This window comes from Metopolophium dirhodum, chromosome 1 (genome assembly GCF_019925205.1).
Source record: "Metopolophium dirhodum isolate CAU chromosome 1, ASM1992520v1, whole genome shotgun sequence".
Classification (NCBI taxonomy): Eukaryota; Metazoa; Arthropoda; class Insecta; order Hemiptera; family Aphididae; genus Metopolophium; species Metopolophium dirhodum.
In genome coordinates, this window is record NC_083560.1 from 126,843,945 (window position 1) to 126,860,414 (window position 16,470).

General features: G+C 31.6%; 1 protein-coding gene across 3 annotated transcripts in view; it reads right to left on the bottom strand.

The window, feature by feature from the left end:
- Nucleotides 1–127: 127 nt before the first annotated feature.
- LOC132935276 (myelin regulatory factor) overlaps nucleotides 128–16,470 on the bottom strand; it is a 35,201-nt gene continuing 18,858 nt past the window's right edge. For 2 of the 3 annotated variants that reach the window (XM_061001765.1, XM_061001766.1), the window contains exons 9-21: nucleotides 15,708–15,801; nucleotides 15,457–15,635; nucleotides 14,882–15,095; nucleotides 14,550–14,750; nucleotides 11,571–11,792; nucleotides 9,008–9,161; nucleotides 7,635–7,779; nucleotides 7,472–7,549; nucleotides 7,014–7,179; nucleotides 6,328–6,436; nucleotides 5,250–5,442; nucleotides 3,172–3,391; nucleotides 128–1,356 (exon numbers count right to left, since the gene is read on the bottom strand). In XM_061001765.1, the coding sequence (XP_060857748.1) occupies nucleotides 1,267–1,356; nucleotides 3,172–3,391; nucleotides 5,250–5,442; nucleotides 6,328–6,436; nucleotides 7,014–7,179; nucleotides 7,472–7,549; nucleotides 7,635–7,779; nucleotides 9,008–9,161; nucleotides 11,571–11,792; nucleotides 14,550–14,750; nucleotides 14,882–15,095; nucleotides 15,457–15,635; nucleotides 15,708–15,801 (2,065 nt within the window). In that variant the 3' untranslated portion in view covers nucleotides 128–1,266. The remainder of the gene's footprint in view (nucleotides 1,357–3,171; nucleotides 3,392–5,249; nucleotides 5,443–6,327; nucleotides 6,437–7,013; nucleotides 7,180–7,471; nucleotides 7,550–7,634; nucleotides 7,780–9,007; nucleotides 9,162–11,570; nucleotides 11,793–14,549; nucleotides 14,751–14,881; nucleotides 15,096–15,456; nucleotides 15,636–15,707; nucleotides 15,802–16,470) is intronic. The other variant, XM_061001767.1, reaches the window with a different exon arrangement.

Consider the following 16,470-nt stretch of genomic DNA (forward strand, 5'->3'; position numbering starts at 1 on the left):
GACTGACAGTTAAAAACACATCAACAATCTTATTCTAGTAAGAGAATAAACCACAGTATAATATTTATTTTGGTTTTTGATACAATATTTTATTTAAAAAAAAAACAAAACAAAACAAAAAACGATGTAAAAATGTATGTTTTTTTTAATTTCCTAAAGCTACACATATTATTGTGTCCTCGAATTATAGTTCTATTTAAAAATCAGTTTAGATTGTTTAAGATAACAAAGAGGAAAACATGATTGAAAAAACTCAACTAAAACAACATTTTGGATTTCTCCTTTCACACAACGTAATATTATAATAGTTGTTAGAAACAACAATTTGTACAAATATTAACCTACAGCGAAATTAATTTTTCTAATTCTAAATTTATAATTTAAAAAAAAAAACATAATAATATCTTGAATTCTAAAAGCCGTTCATTTCGTATGGCGACAAACACGCAAATAAACATAATAATAATACATTTATTTTATTATACTATAGGTAATAATAATAATTGTAGATAAACGCCTCCTTCGCTACAACACACAGTTTACCAATGTTCGTTTTGTCGAACTGTATTTTATATTTATTATATAATTTAATATAATATATTATAGTAAAAGATAAATAACAAAATCTATATTTTTTCTACCTATATGGTCATTATTGTGTGCGAACTCTATCGATTAAAAGAAACACAACGTCTATATTATACATATAATATGCCCAAGTAATTAAAAATACTGTGTAAATAGCGATCATTGTTAATTTTAGAATGTATTTTAATGTATAATAACACTGTTAAGACGAAAAAAGGGTGCGCGTAACGTTAGGCGCCTTATTTAATAATATATAATTTTAAACCACTAAGGTGAGCAAAAGGTACAATGTGTGAAGGTAAATAGGACGACGTGCAATGTGTCCGACAAGTGCAACAAAATCGCGAAATCGATCAAATTTACACGGCGCCGTTGGTGACGACTGAACATTTTTTTTTTTTAATAGTTACAATAATGGATAAAACGAATACTTAGATCTATGGTTCAAAGAATCACGGTCGATACCGAATAGAATAAAAACGAAGAATTCAAATTCAAAATATTATATAGACTTATATAGACTATTATTTATAATAGTTTCCCAAAATCCCGCGCAGGCACAACCGCGGATTAAACTGCTTCGCAAATTACTTCCGTCTCGTCTCCGATCATTCCGTCGCCATGTTCGCAGATTTATTGGGTAGGTACATTATAATATATCACTATGTTAATATTGTTTTACAAGATATCGCTGAAATCCTTGTGCAGAGAGATGGTGTACTCGACGATGGCCAAGGTCCGTTTGTCTTCCGGTGACCTGCATGACCCCTGTAAATTAAAATATATTATATAAATATTCAAAAATTACGAAATCATTACGAAAACGATATTTTTCCATTTCGGAAAACTGTAGACCCGCTAGTATTTACTATGATAATCTATATGCATACAAATGTACGTCACCTCATCAATCGAGAACGGCTGGTCCGATTTGGTTCAAATTTTTTAAGATATTCGTAATTGCTAGGAGAAGGTTTTTACAAAAGAAAATTTTAGGAAAATCCGCCGGAAAAAAAGGAAATCTCATTGTAAAAAATACAACAGTGGCGCAACAGTGTATTATATATTGGTTAATCGGGCATGTTTGTTGATTTGTATAATTATTTTTTGTCAATCTATACTACTATATAAAAATGAATGTTTGTGTGTAGATTAGACCTCTGAGAAGAAGACAGGCTAATTTAAAAATGGTTTAGTTTGGTTTTTTTTTATTCGTCGGATTTTAGTATGGTTAGATTAGGTTAGGATTTTGTACTAATTGATTATATTAATCCACCACAGGTGGAATACGATAAACTTGGTATAACTTTAATACTTTAGTTAAATCATACACTTACGTACAAACAGCATGGGGTCCGCGATCTACCGCAGATAGATTGCCTACCTAATAATATATTATAGTTCTGCGAATCAGAATTTTTATTCCAGGCAACGGAAAAGTTAAGATAAATTTTGAACACCCTACACCGAATATTAAATAACGAATTAAACAAATTTTGAGTCATTTATAGTTGATACATTTAGTGGGCAACGAAGTGCACGGGATCTATATATTTATAGACCAGACATTATATTATATATTTGCTATCTGCAATATTGTAATCAATTAGTTTTAAAACATGAAATATTATAACATGAATTGTTTAAAATTTTAAATATCTACTTCTTTAATAGGTATATCAATAAAAAAAATGTTTTTGAATACCTAATTATATTATAATTTTCAATGATATTTTTCATATTTTTAGTGCATTTAGTGCATTGAGATAATACAACGCTATGTGCATGTATAATTTACAAGGCTGAGCATTAACGAGTTAAAAAATTAATTTTATTTTGACTTTTTAACTTAACTAGTTACTTTTGGCTTTTCATTGACTTAACTATTAACTTACTAATAATTTCTTTCTTAATTAACGTGAAATTAACGAGTTAATTTTTCATTTCAAGAAGTAAGTTAAGTTAATTTATTTTGTTTTTAATTTTATAATATTTCACTATTTCAGTCTATTTTGTTTTCATGTCAAAAAATATGTATCGTAAATTGTTTAAAGTTAAAAATGTATTTCATTCGAATCTAACTTATATGGAAATACTGTATGAAGTATTAACACTATATCCTATAATTTAGTTTTGGGTTGAAAAAAAAATAAGTACGCTAGCGTTGTATAAACAAATTAACTTTTAACTTAACTGAGTTAACCTAGAGTTAAATTAACTTTTAACTTTTAACTTTTTGTTATTGATGCATATTAACTTAACTTAACTGAGTTAAAAAAATCATTAAATTGCCCATCCTTGATAATTTGTACGTTTTTTTATGCTTAGACCATAATAAATAACATTTTTAAATTCTGTATCAGCTGTATTCTATGAAACAATAGTATAGAAAAAAAATAGTTATTTTTCCTGGCCACTACACACACACAATATGATATGGTGTTATCGTAGTGTACAGTTTTAATGTACCTACATATTTTTTTTTATTATTATTTAAAAAAAAAACAAATATACAATTATGCATCATACATTTGAGTTATCTGTCTTCTGTAAGCTGTGCTTTTGTATACAAAAGTAAATTACCTTCAACTTTTCGTACGACCACGGCTTGTACCGGACGATTATGGTGACCGATTCCGAGTCTTCGGAAACTGAATACTTGTCAGTCTGCCAATCGTATGACGTTTCTGACGGATTCCACCGAGTGCCGTTCAGCGCCCACAGGCTGGTGTACGGGTCCGACGGACAAGTCGTCGACACGGACATGCTGGTCGGACAACTGTTCAGGCTGCCTTTGCTTATGCTGAAACGCATTGGTACAAACTTTTATTGATAATATTACAATTATTTCTATAACTTGTTAGTGCTATATACGATACGAGGAGTACCTATAACGTCATAATATACATAGTTACGCCAAACCGTAGTCAAACGGCTGTCTTGAGTGGGTAGTGGCATTAAACTCGCTATGATTTAAACCTGAATTATTGCTATTATAGCAACATTTAAGTACCTATACAGTATACGTATATAACAAAATATACTTGGTAATATGTACAGGCTGACAGACCATCTCCACTCAAAATCGTTAACCACATTATGCTATAATTTATCATTGAAATCAAATTTAATACATCCATTACAGTGACCTACTCGATTACATGGTTCACTCGTCAACAAACTACTGTACAGCAGAGCGGTTACCTACTTGCCCACTTTGTTTTTCTTTAATGATTAATTTATTCGAATTTTGATTTTTTTAAACTAAGTTTGAAGTGAAATATATTTTTGCAGATAGGTACCTATTAAACATATTGTAACGTTCGGCCATAACGCTGAATACCTGTTTTGTATAAAATATATTATATAATTGAAAAAAAGAAAACGAGTGCCAACGAATGATCTGTGAGAACAGATCACAGCAAATAAATTGGTGCAGCAAATTCCAAAATATGGCAATAGCTACCAAGAAAAAAATGGAAATATTTAATCACATTGATGCCGAAATAGGGGAAAATCATTAGTTTGGCTATATGCCATGGTGGCGATAAAATTTAATATACAATGATCATGAGTAGGAATTTCAACATAAATTTTACATCACCAGCTGACTGGGCGCCGCTCAAGAATTTGTTACAGGAAACGTTCAGTTTGCATATTATGAATAATGATCCAACAACACCGACTACGAAATCGGTCACCATAATAATCGAAGCTTTCATTACACGTAGTCTCAATAATATTCAAGAAAAAAACACATAGGTATCTTATTTAAATTATCATAAGCTAATAATAACTGTGAGCCAACTAAGAATCAATTAATGGAAATCAGAACAATAGGTATAATTTTTAATTTTAATTTACATAGGTACCTATATTAATATTATTAATATACAATACGTTGTAGTTGTATATTGAACAAGTTATTGTTCAAACAGATCAAATTGAAATTTTCCTTTTTTTCTTGATAAAACTGCCTAAGAAGTTTCACTTCCCATGCGTGTAATGTGTAGGTACTCCTGACACCACACTTTTATTTTTTTTATATCATTTAAAGAGTGTCCTGTGGCGAATGGCAATACAAACTTTTTATTTTTAAATAAGAATCATTATCCTTTTGCCAGCGAATTGAACTAGTAGTTTTTGAATTACATGTTTAACTTTTCGATAGATCACAATAATTGTGTCTTAAGGTCATTCCTATGTTATGTAATTTTATTTTATGAATATAAATGATGCATAACTATTATTTTTTGTTAGGCACTTTGGCTGTTGTACAATAACAGCACATTTGTTAGGGGTGAAAGTTACCTGTCGTACGTAAATATAAAAATAAAATATTAACAGTGATTGGGAGTGTATATGAGTAACATCTTATTAACTGCCATAATATTGGAGTTAATTGTCAATATCAATATTGTTTTTTGGGATGCAGCCACGTAATTTTATACTTAGCCGTAAATATATAATATATGGGAGACCAATGTGGTGTCTTTTGTTTTCCATTGGCCTAAACAGAAAAACGGGAAGTTATATATTATACTGTACGGGATACTGGTTACGGTATAAGGTACCTACGTATAAATAGGGTTTAATGACGTATGAGTATACAACGTATAAAACAAACAAGTGATATAATTTATATTTTGTACTACACTTGCCGATAAGATACGCTTATAAAATAGTCGGTAAGTTGTTTGGTGACCGGAAGTTTGAACCCGTACACGAACAACGACTTGTCGCTACATTGTTGGAGAAGTTCCGACCGGCCACATTCATCCGTTACGTTTGCTTCCGCCGTAAAGTTTCTGTAACTGCCATACACGCCGATCGTGACGTCCTTGTATACGATGTCTAAACAATGTGTACATTTTGATGGATAAAAAGTTAAAACGGTCCGGTCTGGGAAAAGGCCGTGCTGTGGTGTTTGCCATTACAACATCACTCCAAAATGTTTCCTCCCCCCCCCCCCTTGCACCATTCACCAGTGACTTGCCCAGGAGGATGTTAGGGCTTATATCCCTCCCTGGGCCGATAAATCCCGTTATTTGTGTCTTTGGTATTATCACCAACTAGAATTCATTTAAATGTATTATTAGTTAAAACATAATTTACATTGAAGATTCCTGGGAACACCACTGCCACCCACGACGACTTTTCGAAAAAAATGAACACATGATTCACATTAATAACCACATCCAAACGACAACTATATTACTTCGATCCCTAACTGCAGGAATTTAAATAATTATATTCGCAACTATATTATTTGAATCTTATTCAACAATCACATCGACGTACAAGTTTTAACTACAAAGTCTCGAATTGGTCGTGAGTGCAATGGCGTTTATTTTATGTATGGGAAGGGGAAGGGTTGTCCTCCTAAACTCCTCACAAATTTCAAAAAAATTAAAATCATTCAATGTCATTTCCCATGACTTTATAAAATATTTATATTTATTCCTTGCAAAAGTGCAGGGAAAACTAATTTAATTAACACGTTACGTTAAGTGCCTCATCGGTAAAACATTATTTAAACAAAGCCCCCTCTCCCAAGGGTTATAGCGTTGTCAAAAAATCCCTTAGAAAGTTTGTCGAACTACGCCACTGCGACTGCTAATTAGTACTTATAGGCAGGGTAGTAGTCTTACTAACTATTTGAATTAATGAGAATAATGGTGTATTCTCAATAAATTAATAATAAAACGTAATTGTGTTAGATAACAAAAATATACGTACCAATTACACGGTCGATTTTTACGATAAAACTAATGAACTCATCGTCATTTTTGCTCTCTTCCTTTTTTCCATCAATGATTTCATTCATTTTCGTTTTGATCTTGTCGTACTATAATCAACACAAATACCACGTTTTAATCATTTAACTACGACCGGACCACATCCTGAATATGTCAGATGCATAAGCGTAAATATAGTTAAAAATCTAGGGAAGCTAGATATATCAATTCGTTTATAAATTCGGGGACTTGTGAATAATACTACAATTATAGGTAACGTTATTATGCTGACAAGGTTTAACTGAGAGATGTGTATTTTTTTTTTTTGGGGGGGGGGGGGCTTTAGGAGTTTTTTAAAGGCTAAGCTCCCTTAGGCCTCTGATTTAAGTCCATGGTTAGATGTTTATAATTGGTGGAGAATCGGAAGATGGGAAACCCATTAAATATACGATGATTATATTAATTTATCCTTCAAACCGGGCGCGGACTTCCTTAAAATTATATTATTAACGTAGGTATTAAGTAGGTATTGTGTCGGTAATTCAGTCTCTGACCAATGACTATATTGTAATAAGCATATTATAGGTGCAAATCAATTTGGCAGTGAGCTTTCCAAAAATTTTTCAAAACGTTCGTTTATGGTGTTAATTTGTTATCATTGTCATCGTTTATATATTATTATCATACTTCACAACTCTTGCTGTTGGTTACAAGTCGCCTAATCCGCATGCAGGTCAAATGTTTGTCTTTGTCGAAAAATCCGTCTATTTCCAACGGTAATTGACCGGTGTCCTTCGGCTGAACAACACTCTCGTGGGCCTGAATTGCATTTATATTCAACGGTTTGACGATACTGTTGGAGAATTTAAATAAATAAATAAAATAAAATAACTATTTGTATTCGCGTTATCAGTAGCTAATAATAATAGTTATAATAGATTATAGATATATATTTAAGCATAATATTATACGTATTGTACAATTTATATACATTATTATATACGGTTGAATGCAATTTTATTTTATTGAATATTATTTATTGCTGTATAGGTACAGCTCGTGCAAAATATATTTACAAACTATAATCGATACAGTCGTTGTGCGTAAAAGAGATAATGTAATACGTAAGAATCGATAATACTCACAGCTCGTGTTCGCTTGTGAATGTGAGTTGATTTCTGTAATGGTATTCCATAAAAAATAGTCCGGTTATGAAAACCAAACTGAAAATTTCGGTATTATGAATTGGTAAAATATCGTGTTAGATCACATCGTGTACTATCGATATTAAATCAAAAGTTTGCTTACCAACTCGCGATAACCACAGTAAGAGATATAATGGAAATTTGCACAAATTTTCCACAGTTGACATCACTCGAACTCGTTGGTTTTAACAGTTTATGTTTTTCGACGGCGGAATCGTAATCGTTGTGCTTGCTAGAATAGGTCGTGGCTAAATCGGAAACAAATAATAAGGAAAACACAAAAAACGTAAAATATAATAATATAATATACAGTGTACACGAATGACTGTTGTAGTTGTGTACAACAGAAACGGTTTTTAATCGTAAATACAATTCTTAATCCAATATTCCAATCATTACAATTATACACGCAATATTTTGTGACATGTTTATTGTTTACATATTGTATTATGAATAGCTGATTCTCCACAGCGTTACCAGTGACGAACCCGTGGTTTAACCCCTTCTTAAACTCCGTTAAATGTAAAGTGGACAGATTTTTGACACGGTTATTTGGGTATATTTTGACCAAATATAAAATACACGTCTAAAATGATATCCAACCATAATAATTATTTTACTTTCTGTAACCAATACAAAGCAACCCTATACAAACAAAAAAAAAACTGTCGTTTTTCGTGAACCAACAAATCCCTGTGTAAGCCTTTCTTTAAAATGCTATGTTAAGATTCTTAAACCAATACAAAAAAAACTAGATACGTTTGTCATTAACTGTAAATGTTATTATATTATTTAACTCTAATGAGGAATAAAGGCATGTTTTGTTGATAGATATACAAGTGTACTATCCATAAATGAAAAACAAATGGAAAAAAGTCTGAGTTTATTTGTTTTTTTTAAGTTTACACGTAATTTGCATAATAATGATATTTACACGACAATCTTAAAATTGGTAAATATTATAAATTAACTCAGTTAAAAATAACTATAAACCAACAAGCTAATTAAAAAAAATACGCTGTGGTTCTCGTAGTTTATTTATTTAAAATAATATTATATTTAGCAGTGAATTTTGATATTATATTATTTCATACAAGTAGCTCTTTCATTATTTGCCAATTATTAAAAACAAAAAAAACGTTTACAACAACAATACCAACTCCCAGTGGAAACTCGCGAAAAATTACAAAAGAGGTATTTCATCGTACCATACGTAAATATTAGGAGATAGGTAGGTACATAGATTTTATGATTTAAACTAATTTTGTTTACCTCAAACGGATAAAAACATAATTAACAATTTGCTTAAAACATGCTACACGGTGTGGCGTGTGCACTACGAATTCAAAAAAGAACCCACCTGAAGATTAGATAAGGAGGAGTTCCGGAGCCAACCAGTTTCGTGAATACTCATTTCAGTCTTAAATATTATACATCAAGGCAGTCTTAGCTCATGATGGATCGATCGATACTCACTGGTTAAATCCGATAGCGCTATACCCGGATGATTGTCTGCTAACAGCAAACAACGCTTGTGGTCCTGTTCGAGCTCACTTATTCTAGCTTCCAAATGGGTGGTGATCTTGCTCAGTTCTTTTACAGCCCCGACATTCTCCATGAAGATCCGATCCTGCGCGTTAAAAATACAACTTTAATATAACACATCATGTTATAACGTCTGCAGATTGCGTTTAATAATATATAGGAGCGAATGATCCAGTGACGTTCCCACAAATCGCTTTATAAGTATACTAAACCGTCGAGTGTCTGACTATGGATATTCGATATTTTAGTGATGGTTTTTTGGAGACGTGTTGACGACTATAAACAAAATTAAGATGCGATATTTTTCTTAAAACCTGCAGTAGGTACCTACCAGATTTATATAAATTAATTAATTAAATAAGTTGGCAGAGGATAATATGCGGTATGTAGAAAGTTTTCTTCTTTCAGATAAAAAAATAGTCATCAAAATCCGAAAATTCTACAAAGCTTGAGAGTTATTCCCGTAAAGTCATTTTTTTCGCTATAATACACCCCCCTTAAATAGGTATCGGCTAGTAATTCAGTTGGAAAAGTCTTATAATTGAAGTAACCATTAAACTATAAAATTAAATTTTCAAATTTTATAGAATTGTAGAAAATTTGAAAAACTGGCACCGGGACCCTTAAATTGTTTTAATATATTATTAAATATTTATACTTAAATCTCTTTTTGTACACTTATTTTTGTTTTTTCGTGTAGCAGTCCAAGTTGAAAATCTATCTAATATGGACACATTGTGTATGACATGTTGTACATTTGTACTTACATATTATGCATATTGCATAGCATCATCAAAAATTTACCTTTTCTAATGTAAAGTAAAAACGATTAGTGTGTATGATTTCATTGATTTGTGATAATAAGTTTCCTACGCCGCGCCATTCTTATAATTGATTGTTCTATGACAGTTCCAACATGAAGGAGGAAAATATATATTTTCTTACCACTGGTTTAAAAAATAATCTAAAAATATTTTCAGCTGTTGATTTTTGGGAAATTTTGCCGTTCTACGTTTTTAATTTATTTTAATGTAGTATATAGAGAGTGCCAAGTGGTCGTGATTTGCGTTCCCACTAACTGTTCGTACAAATTAAGCTTATAATATGCATCGTCTATGAAATTGATAGATTAATAGGCACCTATATTAATTATGTCAGGCTGCTCAGATTCTTATTATTTTTGTAATTTCACTATTTGCTATTGTTAAGCTGACTTTTTAAATCTTACGCTACAGTATTTTTTTAACACTTTTCTTAAGTTTGGTTTCACGTCTGTCTGTGATCAAATCTTGCGCGCTCGATTTGAGGCACTTTTTGAAGATGAAAAATTCTGAAAATTGGTATAGACCTTGGTCTTGGATGACAATACAATAATCCGTTGTCATTTTGGGACATGGACCAAAAAAAAAAAAAAGGATTGTCCCCACGACGTCGCCGTAATATCTCTCGCAGATATTGAACTTTCTCTCTTCCCCAAAAAAAAACCGCAACCTCTTACGAAGCAAGTATAGGCGTGTCCTATCCATTATTATAATATCTATGGTAACAACGGTAATTATTACCAAATAACATTATACCGGTATTCTGATATAGGTACCGAAAACACCGGATAACATATTTCTTAAACGTTTAATAAAAATATTTACTTTCAACTAAAAAGTAGAAAATAAAAAATAAAAAAAAAAATTTTAAAAACACACTTTTCCATAAAAACATTTAAAAAAAAAATTTTAAAAATTGCACTAAAAAGACAAAAATAATTCTCTGTACTTAAAAATAATGAAAAATTTATTGATGAAAAATTTAAAAGTGTGTGGTGCATCATACAAAACATTAAAAGCCGAGCTAAGTCTCACATACACTTCTTTGTTCCTGTTTATAAGATAGTGACTGGCAGTATATGTCAAGTATAAGAGCAAAATAATGAAAAATTTACTGATGAAAAATTTAAAAGCCAAGGAAAGTCTCACATACACTTCTTTGTTCAATCATGTTTATAAGATAGTGACTGGGAATATATGTCAAGTGTATGAGCACCACACACTTTTAAATTTTTCATCAATAAATTTTTCATTATTTTTAAGTACAGAGAATTATTTTTGTCTTTTTAGTGCAATTTTTAAAATTTTTTTTTAAATGTTTTTATGGAAAAGTGTGTTTTTAAAATTTTTTTTTTTATTTTTTTTACACCGATGATTAGAAACTGTAGTTTCTATGTCTGAGAAATCTTAAAGTAGGTATTATCTATTATACCTTCTCGATTATCTGGTATTTAAACCATTATAATTACAAAATGATCACTGTTTTTTTTTTTAAATTGTCAATGACTGCACGATGGTTTTGTCGAAAAAGACACTTTCGGAAATGACACGACGCCGTTGAGAAAAAATATCCCGTGAGCGTGTACGGCTTAAAATAATTGTATTATACCCTATGGGAACACCACTGGCCATATCGTAACAATAATAATGTAATCCAAACGACTATATCGCACTTTGTTCACGACCAAAAAGTCGTCGTACACAATTCCGTTGGGCAGCGCTATGCCACCGGCGTTGGTGACGGCTTCTGGCAAGACGGCTTGCACCTCCTGTGCTATGATCCCGGTGTCGGCTTCCTTCAGGGACAACCCAAACAACGACGAAAATTCCGGTTTATAGCTAAAATGAACCACGTTTATTTTCTGCACGTTACGCAGCTGCTCGCTTGTGTCGCACTATATATTAAAAAATATAAAAATCATATATTATTATAAAAATATGATTACACCTCAGATATGTGTAATCAAATTATTAGGTAGGTACCCCCCCCCCCCCAAGTGGATTAGCGTAGGTATAATATTATTATACCCGGTGGCTGGTATATTTTTTTTGGTTGATCTATGATACATTTTGAGAGAGAGTCATATCCTCATGTGTTGTCTCTATTTTACACACACGTAACACGGGAATTTTTGTCCGGAAACCGACCAGACTCCTGCTATGGTTAATTGTTGAAAGGTACTAGAACAAATTTACTTATCGCCCCGAATTCATAAAAAAAAAACTGTGATCGATTAGTGAGTTTTTTTTCTTATTTTAATTTTAAAACTATAGTAAACTGTACATATTTTAATTATTTTATTACCTTCTTTTAACTGATAATTTTAAAATCATATTTAAAATAAAAATATGAAAAAAAAACTCCGCTAGATCCGTTTATATTCCCCATTACAAATTCGACAATAATATGTAAATTTGATCTAATATTAACTATAAATAAACTGGAGTAAGAATCTGGTACGTACATTTTCTATGTTGCTCGTTTGTTAGTCGTTAGACAGATACATCATAATATTAATATGGCGGTACGAGTGTACGAGCCTTTTGACTGAGTGCATTATTCGTTACGTAAGGATTAAAAATACGATACTTTTTATACTGCCTTTTACATATTCTCACATATTATTTTAAGTTATTGGAGCCAGTTTTTACAATAATATTTTAATGGCAGTATGGCACAATATATTTGTTAGTGCTTACTCTAATGTTTCATAACAAATCCTAAAATTTGTCTAAAATTGTTTGACAAATTGCATATTGATGAATACCTGTTATTTTTCATAAAGATCGGAACTTGAACAGAAAAACCTTTAAACGTAAATTATCCAAGAAGAAATAATACCAAATAAGTAATACCTATAACTTTTCATAAAAAATTTCTGACAACTATATCTTTTAAAATGTATTTTTCACATAATATTTGTATGCAAATTATCAAATTATTCATATAGTGTGATCTATCTTTACATGAAATTTAAATGGTGTTATCACACTACGTGAAACATAAAAGTATGTTAGAAAATTATTATTTTTCACGAAATGGTAATTCCAACATAACATCAAATAATTTTTATCAACATTTGGCGATTAATTTTGTGTAATATCCGTGGTCATAACACGTTGTCTTGATCAAATAAAAATACCAACATATAACAGTACCTACGTCTATATAATTAATTCTTATTCCCCTTTTGTCTAGGTGTTTTTCATTAAAAAATTATTATGCAGATTTCAAATGATTTAAACAGTTACTTTCATGTAATAATTTAATTTACTATGAAATATCAACTTAATTTTAAATAAATATAACGTAAAAGCATGTGGAAAATCGTTCCACGTTATTAGATAATAATTTATTATTAATTAATATTAGTTGGGTGCAGTAATAACACATTTATATGTATTATCATTGAGTACATTATTAATAAACTGTACAATGTGTAAGTACCTAGTGAATGGTATTATTCAGTACCTACACAATTCGGCCACATTGTGATAACAATTACACAATGTCAAATCGGACTGACCATTTCGTGAAATATTTTTGTATTTCACCAAGTGTGAAAAAGCCATTTCCATTTCATGAAGTTGACAAAATTTTCACGAAAAGATCGATTCCATGAAGTGGTTACGGAATATTATACATCATAACTTTACAGGATTAGAGTCTAGTACATATATTGTATTATAAATTAAAACTATAAATACCATTCCTCTACAAATATGTATTATTCATTTACACAAATTTAATATATTCGGACATATTAGGTTATAGGTTTAAAATATTATATTTAATATTTTCCCTTTCAATCTCCGCCCGAGATATCAGTATTATAATTATTTATTATGGTGCCCGGTCTAGTCTCATCGCTCCGTCGTGTACGTTATCTACCGGAAACCGTGGATTTCACCTATATAAGCTCCATATTTTGTTATCTCCTTCGCGATAACGGCACTGAAGACCTCATCGCACATAAATTATAATAATGGCTTAATAATAGTAATAAGTTCTTAAAATTACTCAAAACTGCCGGAAATATTTCCATTTTTTTAGGACAATGGCTACTGTAAATAGTTGAATACACAAAGCACATTATTTATACTCATACTATTATTATAGCAGTACCTATAATATTATAGTATTATAATACTACAATTTATGGGCTAATAGTTATCTTAATTACGAATACAACTCAGCTATAATTAGACTAAAAACTATGTTATTTTTATTATCAAAATAAATTAAACATTTTAAAAAAATGGGTATAGAGGTCCCGTATAAAATGATATCGTCATGTGAAGCCCTCATAACTTCTATTATATATATCAGGGGTGGCCACTAATCTTAATTTTGGGAGCTGCAAATTTATAAAGCTAATTCGAAGCGAGCCACATTGTTAAGAGATGTTTATATAATGATGACACATTTTTCATTTTATAATAAATAAAGGACCATTTATTTATTTATTTATAGAAATAACTTAGAGCCGCATGAAACTGACTCAAAAGCCACATGCGGCTCGAGAGCCTCGTTGTGGCCACCCCTGATTTATATATATATACCAAAAGTTGAACCTGATCTCCCCCCCCCCCACAAAAAGAAAAATTGGAAATGCGGTTTGCGTTTTGCGCCTACATGGTTTGAAACTCACTTTTTGTATGTGTTGTTTGATCCTGATGTCCGACGGTTGAATAATGTGCCCCGTGAGCTTGACGTTTCCGTGGACGACCAGCGCCTCGTCCGGCCGGTCCGTGTTGATGCCCACCTTGCCGGTGTGGACAATCGACTCTGGCGTGGTGCCCCGTTGCCAGCACAGTTCCGCATCGCTCTCGAACTGGCCCGGATTCGAAGCCTTTGGGTGCGAGAAAGAAAACAAGAAAAAAAATGCCACTGGCCGCCGTATACGTACATTTCGAGACGCCATTACCCGTCGCGGCGGGTCGTAAGCAACATACAATATTATAATCAGTCTAGCATAATTACTTGGATTACCCTGACAATTATCCGCTCGGACGCGTACGAGACGATCGGATAGTCGTGGTCGTTGATACAGTGCGCGTGCAGGCCCACCACCAGGTAAAAGTACCTCTGGTCCGGGTTCGGTTTTCCTTTTTTCCTCATGTTGTTGCAGGTGGTCTCGCTGAAATGCAATCGGCCCACCGTCACCTTGGACACCTGTTCTTCGCGCAAGTCTAGCCTATTAAAATGATCACACAAACATTAGTCGTGGTATTACAATTAAATTGGTCTACTACCAGTCAAATATCATGATCTATCTCGTAGGAGAGGAGGGGGGGGGGGGTGCTAAAAGGCTACACTCATTATAAAAACCTCTTCAGAAATAAACGAAAATATGTACGAATTAGAGTATTTAGTCCATTATTATTATAAATAATAGAGCAGAGCAAAACAATAAAATATATTATTGACAGTTGTTAGAATATTGACAGACGTTTTAGCATTATTATTACTTACAAGTTACAAGTTATATAGTGCAAGTAGATCCTTGGTACTTTTGTGATATCAGATTTAACGTGGTTTCTATAGTTTATACTTACAAGACTGGGTGAAACGCTTTTTTGCTTCTGTCACTCTGAGACTGTTCCACTTTAATTGTTTGACCCGGCGATTCCACCTTAACACCGTAAAAGTGTAAATGGAAACTGCCAACTTTATGAATTCCTTCAGTGGTTCTTACGAAGTGTGCATCGCCTTGCAGTTGTGTATGACATGTGATCTAAACAGTAAATTCGTGTTTCAGTTTAAAACTGTAACAAGAGTTTAAAACTCTTTAAAATATAATATTTACCTGAAAATGATTTTTCTTTTGACACACAAATGCGTCGTCGACGTTGGAAAAATTAAAGCCTTTATCTGCATCCACTCTATAATGTGGTATTGGCCTAAAATATATAAATACTTAGTATATAAATAATATTTTCCTTTCATTCCTAGCTACGATAATCGACTACAGTCCTAAAATATTTATCGTAGGTATATTATCGATTTTGGTCACACAATTTTCTCCGTCCATATTTTATTTTTGAAAAACCCATATAGCATTAAATATATTCGTTTTAAACGTTCATTTTTTTTTTTAGATTTTTAGCTGAGCGATTAATGCATTGATTTTACATTGATGTGTGTATGTTTTTTTATTTGTTCTGTTCGTGTACACGTTTTATAGTGTACCATGAAACATTTTCATAACATTTATCAAAAAAATGTTCGATCTTTAACTTCCAAGATGTATCTGGTACCTACAGTATTGTCGAACGGTTTCTTACGTGCCCACTTTTTTAATCATAATTTCTCATATTTTCGTTTTTAAATTTCCATAAATTAAACCACAAATAACATTTAATTTTTAACCAACTGTAAATTGTAATAATTATAGTAGCTACTCTATATATTATTATATAGGTAAAAAATATAAAAAAATTTTTTAAACAAAATTAACGCGTTTTCTAGGTTTTTAAAATTATTTAAAAATGTATGAGTTTTATGGAGGTCTCCCCCATCTGAACTTTTGCAATAATCACTCTACAGCCGAGTATTTTATTTAAAAAATA